The sequence below is a fragment of the Cervus elaphus genome, chromosome 6 (assembly GCF_910594005.1).
Source record: "Cervus elaphus chromosome 6, mCerEla1.1, whole genome shotgun sequence".
NCBI classification, from domain to species: Eukaryota; Metazoa; Chordata; class Mammalia; order Artiodactyla; family Cervidae; genus Cervus; species Cervus elaphus.
The window spans coordinates 31,527,534-31,542,320 of record NC_057820.1 but is presented as its reverse complement, the minus strand read 5'-3'; the positions used below and the strand labels follow the sequence as shown (position 1 = coordinate 31,542,320).

Genomic DNA, 14,787 nt, shown 5'->3' with positions numbered 1-14,787 from the left:
GGACAACCTCAGGGACCTCTGGGACAATGTGAAACGCCCCAACATTCGAATCATAGGAGTCCCAGAAGAAGAAGACAGAAAGAAAGGCCATGAGAAAATACTCGAGGAGATAATAGCTTAAAACGTCCCTAAAATGGAGAAGGAGATAGTTACACAAGTCCAAGAAACCCAGAGAGTCCCAAACAGGATAAACCCAAGGTGAAACACCCCAAGACACATATTAATCAAATTAACAAAGATCAAACACAAAGAACAAATATTAAAAGCAGCAAGGGAGAAACAACAAATAACACACAAAGGGATTCCCATAAGGATAACAGCTGATCTATCAATAGAAACTCTTCAGGCCAGAAGGGAATGGCAGGACATACTTAAAGTAATGAAAGAGAATAACCAACAACCCAGATTACTGTACCCAGCAAGGATCTCATTCAGATATGAAGGAGAATTCAAAAGCTTTACAGACAAGCAAAAGCTGAGAGAATTCAGCATCACAAAACCAGCTCTTCAACAAATGCTAAAGGATATGCTCTAGACGGAAACAAGAAAGGTTGTAGAAACGTGAACCCAAAACGAAAAAAACAAATGGCAACGGGACCATACCTATCAAAATTACCTTAAAATTTCTGGCTTACATCACTCTGTATAATGGGCTCCAGTTGCATCCATCTCATTAGAACTGATTCAAGTAAGCCAGAAAGATAAAGACCAATAGAATATACTAACACATATATATGGAATTTAGAAAGATGGTAACAATAACCCTATATGCAAAACAGAAAAAGAGACACAGATGTACAAAACAGACTTTGGGACTCTGTGGGAGAAGGCGAGGGTGGGATGTTTTGAGAGAACAGCATCAAAACATGTATATTATTTAGGGTGAAACAGATCACCAGCCCAGGTTGGATGGATGAGACAAGTGCTCAGGCCTGGTGCACTGGGAAGACCCAGAGGGACTGGGTGGAGAGGGAGGTGGGAGGGGGGATTGGGATGGGAAATACATGTAAATCCATGGCTGATTCATGTAAATGTATGACAAAAACCACTACAATATTGTAAAGTAATTAGCCTCCAACTAAAAAAATATATGGAAAAAAAATTAATTACCTTAAATGTAAATGGGTTGAATGGCCCAACCAAAAGACAAAGACTGGCTGAATGGATACAAAAACAAGACCGCTATATATGTTGTCTACAAGAGACCCACCTCAAAACAAGGGACACATACAGACCGAAAGTGAAGGGCTGGAAAAAAATATTTCACACAAATGGAGACCAAAAGAAAGCAGGAGTCGCAATACTCATATCAGATAAAATAGACTTTAAAATAAATGCTGTGTAAAGAGACAAAGAAGGACACTACATAATGATCAAGGGATCAATCCAAGAAGAAGATATAACAATTATAAATATATATGCACCCAACATAGGAGCACTGCAATATGTAAGGCAAATGCTAACGAGTATGAAAGGGGAAATTAACAATAACACAATAATAGTGGGAGACTTTAATACCCCACTCACACCTATGGACAGATCAACTAAACAGAAAATTAACAAGGAAACACAAACTTTAAATGACACAATGGACCAGCTAGACCCATTTGATATCTATAGGACATTTCACCCCAAAACAATCAACTTCACCTTTGTCTCAAGTGCACATGGAACCTTCTTCAGAATAGATCACATCCTGGGCCATAAATCTAGCCTTGGTAAATTAAAAAAAAAACAAATCATTCCAGTCATCTTTTCTGACCACAATGCAGTAAGATTAGATCTCAATTACAGGAAAAAAACTATTAAAAATTCAAACATATGGAGGCTAATAACACGCTTCTGAATAACCAACAAATCATAGAAGAAATCAAAAAAGAAATAAAAAGATGCATAGTAACGAATGAAAATGAAAACAAAACAACCCCAAACCTATGGGACACTGTAAAAGCAGTGCTAAGGGGAAGGTTCATAGCAATACAGGCTTACCTCAAGAAACAAGAAAAAAGTCAAATAAATAACCTACCTCTACACCTAAAGCAACTAGAGAAGGAAGAAATGAAGAACCCCAGGGTTAGTAGAAGGAAAGAAATCTTAAAAATTAGGGCAGAAATAAATGCAAAAGAAACTAAAGAGACCATAGCAAAAATCAACAAAGCTACAAGCTGGTTTTTTGAAAAGATAAACAAAATTGACAAACCGTTAGCAAGACTCATTAAGATACAAAGGGAGAAGAACCAAATTAACAAAATTAGAAATGAAAATGGAGCGATCACAACAGACAACTCTGAAATACAAAGGATCATAAGAGACTACTACCAGCAGCTCTATGCCAATAAAATGGACAACTTGGAAGAAATGGACAAATTCTTGGAAAATATAACTTTCCAAAACTGAACCAGGAAGAAATAGAAGACCTTAACAGACCCATCACAAGCAAGGAAATCGAAACTGCAATTAGAAATCTTCCAGGAAACAAAAGCCCAGGACCAGATGGCTTCACAGCTGAATTCTACCAAAAATTTAGAGAAGAGCTAACACCTATCTTACTCAAACTCCTCCAGAAAATTGCAGAAGAAGGTAAACTTCCAACTCATTCTATGAGGCCACCGTCACCCTAATTACAAAACCAGAAATAGATACCACAAAAAAAGAAGAAAACCACAGGCCAATATCACTAATTAACATAGATGCAAAGATCCTTAACAAAATTCTAGCAAACAAAATCCAATAACATATTAAAAAGATCATACATCATGACCAAGTGGGCTTTATCCCAGGAATGCAAGGATTCTTTAATATCTGCAAATCAATCAATGTAATATACCACATTAACAAATTGAAAGATAAAAACCATATGACTATCTCAATAGATGCAGACAAAGCCTTTGACAAAATTCAACATCCATTTATGATAAAAACTCTCCAGTAAGCAGGCATAGAAGGAACATACCTCAACATAAAAAAGCTGTATATGACAAACCCACAGCAAACATGATCCTCAATGGTGAAAAATTGAAAGCATTTTCCCTAAAATCAGGAATAAGACAAGGGTGTCCACTCTCACCACTACTATTCAACGTAGTTTTGGAAGTGTTGGCCACAGCAATCAGAGCAGAAAAAGAAATAAAAGGAATCCAGATTGGAAAAGAAGTGAAAGTCTCGCTGTTTGCAGATGACATGATCCTCTACATAGAAAACTCTAAAGACTCTACCAGAAAATTACTAGAGCTAATCAATGAATATAGTAAAGTTGCAGGATATAAAATTAACACACAGAAATCCCTTGCATCCCTATATACTAACAATGAGAAAACAGAAAGAGAAATTAAGGAAACAATACCATTCACCAATGCAACAAAAAGAATAAAATACTTAGAAGTATATCTACCTAAAGAAACAAAAGACCTTTATAGAAAACTATAAAACACTGATGAAAGCAATCAAGAGGACACAAATAGATGGAGAAATATACTGTGTTCATGGATTGAAAGAATCAATATTGTGAAAATGAGTATACTACCCAAGCAACCTATAGATTCAGTGCAATCCTTATCAAGCTACCAACGATATTCTTCACAGAACTAGAACAAATAATTTAACAATTTGTATGGAAATACAAAAAACCTTGAATAGTCAAAGCAATCTTGAGAAAGAAGAATGGAACTGTAGGAATCAACCTGCCTGACTTCAGGTTCTACTACAAAGCCACAGTCATCAAGACAGCATGGTACTGTCACAAAGATAGAAATATAGATCAATGGATCAAAATAGAAAGCCCAGAGATAAATCCACATACCGATGAACACCTTATCTTTGACAAAGGAGGCAAGGATATACAATGGAAAAAAGACAATCTCTTTAACAAGTGGTGCTGGGAAAACTGGTCAACCACTTGTAAAAGAATGAAACTAGAACACTTTCAAGTATGACATACAAAAATAAACTCAAAATGGATTAAAGATCTAAATGTAAGACCAGAAACTATCAAACTCCTAGAGGAGAACATAGGCAAAACACTCTCCGACATAAATCACAGCAGGATCCTCTATGACCCACCTCCAAGAATATTGGAAATAAAGGAAAAAACAAACAAATGGGACCTAATGAAACTTCAAAGCTTTTGCACAACAAAGGAAACTATATGCAAGGTGAAAAGACAACCTTCAGAATGGAACAAAATAATAGCAAATGAAACAACAGGCAAAGGATTAATCTCAAAATTATACAAGCAACTCCTGCATCTCAATTCCAGAAAAATAAATGACCCAATAAAAAAAATGGGCCAAAGATCTAAACAGACATTTCTCCAAAGAAGACCTACAGATGGCTAACAAACACCTGAAAAGATGCTCAACATCACTCATTATCAGAGAAATGCGAATCAAATCCCCAATGAGATACCATTACACGCCAGTCAGAATGGTTGCTATCCCAAAGTCTACAAGCAATAAATGCTGGAGAGGGTATGGAGAAAAGGGAACCCTCTTACACTGTTGGTGGGAATGCAAACTAGTACAGCCACTATGGAGAACAGTGTGGAGATTCCTTAAAAAACTGGAAAGAGAACTGCCATATGACCCAGCAATCCCACTCCTGGGCATACACACTGAGGAAACCAGAACTGAAAGAGACACGTGTACCCCAATGTTCAGCACAGCTCTGTTTATAATAGCCAGGACATGGAAGCACCCTAGATGACCATCAGCAGATGAATGGATAAGAAAGCTATGGTACATATACACGATGGAATATTACTCAGCCACTGAAATGAATACATTTGAATCAGTACTAATGAGGTGGATAAAACGAGCCCATTATACAGAGTGAAGTAAGCCAGAAAGACAAACACCAAAACAGTACACTAATGCATATATATAGAATTTAGAAAGATGGTAACGATAACCCTATATGCAAGACAGAAAAAGAGATACAGATGTATAGAGCAGACTTTTGAACTCTATGGGTGAAGGCGAGGGTGGGATGATCTGAGAGAACAGCATCGAAACATGTATATTATCAAGTGTGAAACAGATCACCAGTCCAGGTAGGACGCATGAGACAAGTGCTCGGGCTGGTTCACTGGGATGACCCAGAGAGATGGGATGGGGATGGAGGTGGGAGGGGGGTTTCAGGATGGGGAACACATGTAAATCTATGGCTGATTCATGTCAATGTATGGCAAAAACCACTACAATATTGTAAAGTAATTAGCCTCCAACTAATAAAAAAAACTGGGAAAAAATAAAATAAGGAAATTTAAAAAAAAAAAAAGAAAGAAAAAAAAGTGCTTTTTATGCTGGTCACTTAGGGCAAGAGCTGTGCTAAAATTAAATTTAAATAACACTGCTTATGAAACACAAAATGCATTTTGCTGCCATTACTGACACATTCTCAATACATTTTCTTTACAAAGTCATTATGATTAAAAAAAAGGGGGGAATATATACATCATATTTGTGATATTAATATAATTGTGTGATTGAAATTCATGTATATCCTGAAGTGATTTGGAAATCAAATATTTCTGTTTTCAGAAAATGTGGCTTTGAAATAAGGATATCCCAACATAACTATCTATTCCAAATAAGACAAAAACAAGCACAAGTAAAAGAACTCTAAATAAACTTAAATTAATAGGCTGTATCTACATAGTTGTAATTGAGTAAAAAGAAAATTCTAGTTGTTTACCATTTATCAATGATGGGATCAAAATATTATTACAGACTAGCTGATAGCGGAGAAGGCAATGGCAACCCACTCCAGGACTCTTGCCTGGAAAATCCCATGGATGGAGGAGCCTGGTAGGCTGCAGTCCATGGGGTTGTGAAGAGTTGGACACGACTGAGAAACCTTACTTTCACTTTTCACTTTCATGCATTGGAGAAGGAAATGGCAACCCACTCCAGTGTCCTTGCCTGGAGACTCCCAGGGACGGCAGAGCCTGGTGGGCTGCCGTCTATGGGATTACACAGAGTCGGACACGACCGAAGTGACTTAGCAGCAGCAGCAGCAGATACAGAGAACAGTCTATTGGTTACCAGATCTGGGGGAGTAGAAACACACAGGTGGGGGAGTAGGAGGCAAAATTATTGGGAATAATATAAGCTCAAGGAGGTGTTGTACCACACTGGAAATTTAACCACTATTTGGTAATTACTTTAAATGGAAAATAATCTTTAAAAATTGTGTAGCATTTTTAAAAAAAGGAATATCCCAACATATAGGCTTCCCTGGTGGCTCAGATGTAAAGAATCTGCCTGCAATGCAGAGACCTGTTTTGATACCTGGGTCAGCAAGATCCTCTGGAGAAGGGAATGGCTGCCTACTCCCATGTTCTTGCCTGGAAAATTCCACGGACTGAGGAGTCTGGTGGGATAGAGTCCATGGGGTCCCAAGGAGTCGAACACAACTGAGAAACCAACACTTCCACTTTTTCACGTCAACATACTCCTCCCAAGTCAATTATGTTTAGATTTTATAATTCTTCCAAACAAGACAAAATGACCACAGTAAAAAACCCCAAGAATATACCCACATTTATAAATAGAATATATATAATTGAAACTGGGTAATTAGAAAGTTATAGCTGTTTATCCTTTATCAGAGATGGAGTCAAAATATTAGCATAGAAAACTTGGAAAATATTAAATGTAATCAGAATTTGAAATAGATTATGTCATGGTGGTTTACTGAAAATAAACCGTATTTTAAGAGTTTAAAACCTTTGAGAAGTTCACATGCTGAAAGAGAGTAGAGTGGGCAGATGAGGATCCACAGCATTCATGGTTCTGAGAGGGTAACAGGCAGGAAGGCCAAGGGTCTCCAAACGGAGGAAATAGGCTGCAAGTGTTAGACATTTTTATCTCTCTTAAGAGAGAGCGGCAGGAGGAACAAACCAGCGATATTTTTTTTTCTTCTCTATACAAATTTAAAAGGAGGTTTCTCTTAAAATGCTGTGTTGCCATGACACCTGGTTTCACCTGAAGCTAACTATTCTCAAACCTTGAGTTAACCAATACATTTTTTTCTTATTGAAATGTTTGTCTTAAGATATGTTAATTTACCCCAGACTCTGTAAGTTCCGCCAAATGGCCCAACCTACTTACTCAGATATTGTTCCCCTAATCCATGTAAACGAAACAATTTGTTTGGGAATCTGCCCTTCTACAAGATTCAAGTCAACCATTTTATGGCCGGGGATGAATTACCTGGTGCCATTCTAAATTTTAAGACATTTCTTTCTTTTTATTAACAGACTGTGGGTGACTATGTAACTTACAGCTAAAGACTAGGAGGGGGATACTCTTTCTGCCCCCTTCTGATGCCTATGTCAGAAGCTTTCTCTATCTCCTTTATACTTTAATAAAACTTTATTACACAAAAGCTCTGAGCGATCCAGCCTGGTCTCTGGCCCTGGATTGAATTCGTCTCCTCCGGAGGCCAAGAATCCCGCGTCTTATCATTCAGCAACAACCTTTCAGTTCCCTACAGTAACTGTTCTCAGTGCTTCTTAATCCTTCTATTACCATTTCAGTGGTTCTTCACATTCTAATGATTAAGTTTTCAAAATTTCTCCACTATCTTTAAACCACTGAAAAAACTTTTCCATAAAACCATGAATAAATCTTAATATGACACTCATAACCCATTATTATTGTCTGTTTTCAAAGCGCTGAGCAAACCTTACACCTCATTGTGCTTATGTGAAGACTCATGGCTGCCTCCCCGATCTTCAGATGAGAACTTCTCTAGAAGGATTAGCTGGTAAAAAAAAAAAAAAAAAAGAACAAAACAACAACAACAAAAAACATATATATATATATATATATATACTGAACCGAACTGAACTGATATATGTACTCACGAAGGATTATTAATGACTTCCTTCAATGCGTTGAGCAAATCTCTTGATGACATTGTTTCCAAGTCCAACCTGACAGCTGTTCCCTTGGCTTTCATTCGAGCGATGTTATCAGCTTGATCAGCAAACAAAGGAGTGCCCACCATAGGGATCCCATGATAGATGGCCTCATAAACGCCATTGCTTCCACCATGAGTTATAAAGGCTTTGGTTTTTGGATGGCCTAGGATTGAGTCGATTTCAGTAAAATTATTAACTATAACTCAGAATAAAGTCAGAAATGAGTATTATGAGGCACTGGAAGAAACAGTATCTTTAAGATAACAGATTATTACACATATGAAAGTGCTTTTTATTTGCTTTCAGAACTCAGAGAAGAAATGGCTATGTCTGCTGAAGGGGTAAATGAAGACTTTGTGAAAGAAGCACTTAGTCACTTGAACATTACAAATGAATCCAGGATTGGCAGGTGAACAACTTGAAAGAACATTCTGGGTAAAAGAAACCACATGTTCAAACAAGGAGGAAGGCATGCAGGAATTTATTCTCCTAAAGATATAGTGAAGTCATTTAGTTTGATAGGAATGGTGTCAGGGGAAAAGAATGATAATGTTAGTGGCACTGGAACCAGAGGAAGGAAAAGCTAAATTTTATCTTGAAGTGTGTTATTGACTCACAGAAATGATTGTGAATTATTTCTTACAGAAAATTGAGAGTCACTGGTAATGGCAGGAGAGTTCTTATTTTTAGTAGCTTTTAACATACTTCCACAGATGGAAAAGATAAGTATAAGGAAAGAATTCAGAGACAGAACAACAATCCAGGAAGTTACTGAAAAGTTCACTGTGAGAAGCAATTACAGCTAAAGTAAAGATTCTGGCTGTAAGGGATGTGACTACGTAGAAGAAAATGACAACTTTTATATATTCTCCTTTTTTACCATAGCAAAGAAAATTATAAAAATTAGTAAAGTTTTCTTTTTCAGCGTTTCAATAATAGCTTTGTAAGTGTGTTTCCTGTTGAAGCATTGTCACTCTGCTCAGCTGTTACTCATGTTTTCATTATTTGTTCTAACAAGTCTCACCAAGAAGGTCATTCTGGGGAAGCCATTTATACAACCGGGTGTTGGGTCCTAAGGTATCTGGTTTTTTGCCATCATGTCTCCACAGAACCTGTTAAAAGTAAAGGAAATAACTTATTCTATGAGTTGAACTTCAAAGTTGTACTAATAATTTCTAAATTGACTCAAATACATAGAATTACATGTCCTCCACATGACATGTAAGGATATGAAGACATATTAAGAAATGGTAACTATTAATACCAAGACATAAATAGGAATACCTATGTTTGATGTGTTAATTATGTGCACATGATGGCACAGACAAGTGAGATTTTCAATGAACAACTCAAATATTTAAAAAACTGTTTTGTTGTTGCTTTTCAGTCACTAAGTTGTATCCAACACCTTGCACTGAATGGACTGCAGCATGCTAGGCTTCCCTGTCCATCCCTATCTCCCAGAATTTTCTCATATTCAGATCCATTGATTCGGTGTTGCTATCTACCCAACTCATCCTCTGTCACTCCCTTCTCCTCCTGCCCTTAATCTTTCTCAGCATCAGGATTTTTTTCAATGAGTCATCTCTTTGCATCAGGTGGCCAAGGTATTGGAGCTTCAGCATCAGCATTAGTCCTTCCAATGAATATTCAAGGTTAATTTCCATTGGTTTGACTGGTTTGATCCTGCACTCCATGGGACTCTCAAGAGTCTTCTCTAGCACCACAATTCAAAAGCATCAATTCTTTGGCACTCAGCCTTCCTTATGGTCCGACCCTCACATCCATACATGACTACTGAAAAACCATAGCTTTGACTATATGGACTTTTCTGGGCAAAGTGATGTCTTTGCTTTTTAATACACTGTCTAAGTTTGTCATAACTTTTCTTCCATGGATAGCTGGTTTTGTTTCTATCACAATAAGTCAGTGGTAGATTACACATAACCTATACATTTATTTGCTTTCTTTTTATATGGAGTGCTCATTTTCAGATTCAATGGTCACTGATTTATTTATTTTTGACTGTTATAAAAGGGTTTAATTATATCAAGTAGATAAAATGGGAAGTTATTTTATTAGAATTTTACATGTTTTGATTAAAAGAGGAAAATGTATATAATCAATCTCTTAAGATTAATATTTTGGCTTATTTATAATTTATTAGCCCCTTCATAGATCACATCCTTGTCATGGTAAAGGGGTTTGTGTAACTCAATAAAGCTATAAGCTATGCACCCCAAGGGCAGATGGGTCATAGTGGAGTGTGCTGACAAGTGTGGTCCACTGGAGGAGAGAATGGCCAACCACTCCAGTATTTTTGCCATGAGAACCACATGAACAATATGAAAAGGCAAAAATATATGACACTGGAAGATGAGTTTTCCAGGTCAGAAGGTGTCCAATATGCTGCTGAGAAAGAGTGGAGGGCAATTACTGAGAGTTCTAGAAAGAATGAAGTGACTGGGCCAATGAAGAAATGATGCTCAGTTGTAGATGTGTCTGGTGGTGAAAGTCTGATGCTGTAAAGAACATAGGATCCTGGAATGTTAGACCAATGAAATCAAGGTAATTGGACAAGCTCAAGCAGGAGATGGCAAGAGTGAACATCAATATCTCAGGAATCCATGAACTAAAATGGACAAGTTCAGTGAATTTAATTCAGATGACAATTATATCTACTACTGTGTTTAAGAATCCCTTAGAAGAAATGGAGTATCCCTCACAGTCAACAAAAAGATCAGAAATGCAGTGCTTGGGTGCAGTCTCAAACACAACAGAATGATCTTGTTTCATTTCCAAGGCAAAGCATTGAACATCACAGCAATCCAGGTCTGTGCCACAGCCACTAAGGCTGAAGAAGCTGAAGTTGATTGATTCAGCAGGACCTACAAGACCTTCTAGAATTAACCCTAAAAAGAAGAAGAAGAAGAAGAAGAAGAAGAAGAAGAAGAAGAAGAAGAAGAAGAAGAAGAAGAAGAAGAAGAAAAAGTCTTTTCATCATAGGGATTGGAATGTAAAGAAGTCAAGAGATATCAAGGATAACAGGCAAGTTTGGCCTTGTAGTCCTAAAAGGAGCAGGCAAAGGCTAACAGACTTTAGTCAAGAGAACACACTGGTCATAGTAAACATCGTTTTCCAACAACTGATGACTCTATACATGGACATCGCCAGATGCTCAATATCGAAACCAGATTGATTATATTCTTTACAGATGAAAATGGAGATGCTCTATGCAGTCAGCAAAAGAAGACCTGTAGTTGACTCTGGTTTAGATCATGAGCACCTTAGTGCATAATTCAGATTTGAATTGAAGAAAGACTTAAATTGAAAGTGGGGAAAACCGCTAGGCCATTGAGTTATGACTGAAATCAAATCCCATAAAATTACACAGTGGAGGTGATGAATAGATTCAAGGGATTATATCTGATATACAGAGTGCCTGTGGAATATACAGAACTGTGGATAGAGGTGTGTGACATTGTACAGAAGGCAGCGATCAAAACAATCCCAAAGAAAAGGACATGCCAGATGGCAAAGTGGTTATCTGAGGAGGCTTTATAAATAGTTGAGAAAAGAAGGGAAGTGAAGGCCAAGGGATAAAGGGAAAGAAAGATATACTCAACTGAATGCAGAATTCCAGGCATTAGATAGGGGAGATAAGAAGGACTTCTTAAATGAGCAATGCAAAGAAAGAGAAATCAATGGGATATGAAAGACTAGAGATCTCTTCAAGTAAGTTAGAGGTACCAAGGGATCATTTCATGCAAAGATGGGCACAATAAAGGACTTACATTGTATGGACCTAACAGAAGCAGAAGGTATTAAGAAGAGGTGGCAAGAATACACAGAAGAACTATTCAAAAGAGGTCTTAATAATGTGGATAACCATGATGGTGCCGTCACTCACCTAGAGCCAAACATCTTGGAGTGTGAAGAAAATGGGGCCTTAGGAAGTATTACTATGAAGAAAGCTAGTGGAATTTCAGCTGAGGTATTTCAAATCTATGGCTGATTCATGTCAATGTATGGCAAAAACCACTACAATATTGTAAAGTAATTAGCCTCCAACTAATAAAAACAAATGGAAAAAAAAAAAAAAGATGTTGCTGTGAATGTGCTGCACTCAATATGCCAGCAAATTTGGAAAACACAGCAGTGGCCACAGGACTGGAAAAGGCAAGTATTCATTCCAAAACCAGAGAAAGATAATGCCAAAAAATGTTCAAAGTACTGGAAAACTATGTTCTTTTCACATGCTAGCAAGGTTATATTCAAAAATTATTTAACTCGGCCTGAGCAGTACACGAACCAAGAACTTCCAGATGTACAATCTAGGTTTAGAAGAGGCAGAGGAACCAGAGATCAAATTGCCATCATTCATTAGGTCATAGATAAAGCAAGAGAATTCCAGAAAAACATCTATTTTTGCTTCATTGAATACGCTAAAGCTTTGACTGTGTGGATCACAATAAAGTGTGGAAAATTCTTAAAGAGTTGGGAATACCAGACCAGCTTAACTGCCTCCAGAGAAACCTGTATGCAGGTCAAGAAGCAACAGTTAGAATCAGACGTGAAACAACAGACTGGTTCAAAATAGGGAAAGAAGTACAGAAAAGCTGTATATTGTCACTCTGGTTATTTAACCTACATATGCACAGTTCATCATGTAAACTACTGGGCTGGGTGACTCACATCTGGAATCAGGATTGCTGGAAGAAATATTAACTACCTCAGATATGCAGATGATACCACGCCAATAGGAGAAAGTGAAGAGGAACTAAGAGACTTTGATGTGGGTGAAAGAGGAGAGTGAAAAAGCTGTCTTAAAACCCAACATTCAAAACAATAACTCCATGGCATCTGGACCCATCACTTCATGGCAAATATGTGGGGAAAATGTGGAAGCTGTGACATATTTTATCTTCTTGCTCTCCAAAATCATTGTGGATTGTGACTGCAGCCATGAAATGAAAAGACACTTGCTTCTTGGAAGAAAAGCTAAGACAAATCTAGACAGAGTATTAAAAGCAGAGACATCACTCTGCCAAAAAAAAGTCCATGTAATCAAAGCTATATTTTTTCCCAATAAGCATGTTAGGATATCAGAGTTGGACAGTAAAGAAGGGTAGGTAAAGTAAGATAAGTTGAAGTCACTCAGTCGTGTCCAACTCTTTGCGACTCCACGGACTGTAGCTTCCAGCCTCCTGTATCCACGGGATTTTCCAGGCAAGAGTACTGGAGTGGGTTCCCATTTCCTTCTCCAGAAGATCTTGCTGACCCAGGGATAGAACCCAGGTCTCCCACATTGTAGGCATATGCTTTACCATCTGAGCCACCAGGGAAGTCCTTAAAGAAGGTTAAAAGCTGAAGATTTGATGCCTTTGAATTGTGGTGCTGGAGAAGATTCTTGAGAATCCCTTGGACTGCAAGGACATCAAACCAGTCAGTCTTTAATGAACCCAACCTTGAATATTCATTGGAAGTACTGATGCTGAAGCTCCAATACTCTGGCCACCTGATAACTCATTGGAAGAGACCCTGATCTGGGGAAGGTTGAAGGCAAAAGGAGAAGGGCTGGCAGAGGATGACATGGTTAGATAGCATCACTAAATCAATGGACATGAATCTGAGCAAACCCTGGGTAATAGTGAAGGACAGGGGAGCCTAGCATGCTGAGGTCCATGGGATTGCAATGATTCAGATAACCTAATGACCGAACAACAATAGCATAATTTTTTAATAATAAGTTAATTAGTGCTGTCAAAGAAGTTTGTTCTTTTAAATTACAAATTATTAAGCACTACTTTCAAAAACAATGAACAGTGTAATTGTTTGACTTGAATCAATATTGCTTAGCTACATTTATTGTTAAAATTTAACTCCTGAGAGCATCTGTATGTGTGTTTTGTCCTCAGGAGTCCTTCAAGGAAAAGGGACAAGTGACAAAGCAGAATTTACTGGTTAATCTTCCTGCCCATGCTACCATTGTATTAATAACACCAAAATTCACACTGTGTCTCTTAAATATCATTCTTTTTGATTACTATGTTGAATAATTAAAATTATCATGGATCAAAGGCACTCCCTGTACTGCAGTAGCACCTGCCGTGTATATTTTGGTTTATATACATATACATACAGATATAAGATAAATTGCTGCTATCATATTATTTACCTTTCTGATAGTAAATGTCTAAAATCAGATCTTTACAGAGTTTAACAGACTCATTAAATAGTTGTCCGTGATTAAGTTATTGTATCTACCTTTTGTGGAATTTGAGCGAGGGCTGATGCAATCACCTTGGCTCTGTCTTCTGACATGTTACTGACCATTGACCCCAAAGAAAACACCACAATACCATTTTCTCCAGAGCTCTGCACAAAGTCTTCCATTTCCTGTGAAAAAAGAATTTGCTCCATCACAAAAGAGCAGCAGCATAGCATACATTATTGAAGGAATTTCTATAAGCAACTAAAGAGAGAAAATCAGAAATTGTCTCAAGATACTAGAGTAGTCATTTCTTACAAATATATTGTGGTAAGATACACATGGCATAAAATTTGCTTTCTTAATTGTTCCTAAGTGTATAGTATATTAGTGTTAAGTATATTCACATTGTGCAACCAATCTCCAGAACTGTTTCATCGGACAAGACTGGAAGTCTATGATGATTAAGAAACTCTACTTTCCTCTTTCTCCAGCCTTTGGCAAATTTCATTCTCCTCTGTTTATGTAAGTGAGATTAGTCTGGATACTTCTTATAAGTTGAATTGTACAGTATTTGTCTTTTTCTGACTAGTTATTTCCCCTTAATGTAAGGTTCATTGATGTTGTGACATGTGTCAGAATTTCCTTTTAA

At 37.4% G+C, this 14,787-nt stretch overlaps 1 protein-coding gene across 4 annotated transcripts in view; it reads right to left on the bottom strand.

The window, feature by feature from the left end:
• Positions 1-14,787, bottom strand: part of LOC122696516 (UDP-glucuronosyltransferase 2B18-like) — a 33,867-nt gene that overhangs the window by 4,956 nt on the left and 14,124 nt on the right. For all 4 annotated transcript variants that reach the window (XM_043906589.1, XM_043906591.1, XM_043906590.1 and 1 more), the window contains 3 exons: positions 14,192-14,323; positions 8,949-9,036; positions 7,868-8,087 (listed from right to left, as the gene is read on the bottom strand). In XM_043906589.1, the coding sequence (XP_043762524.1) occupies positions 7,868-8,087; positions 8,949-9,036; positions 14,192-14,323 (440 nt within the window). The remainder of the gene's footprint in view (positions 1-7,867; positions 8,088-8,948; positions 9,037-14,191; positions 14,324-14,787) is intronic.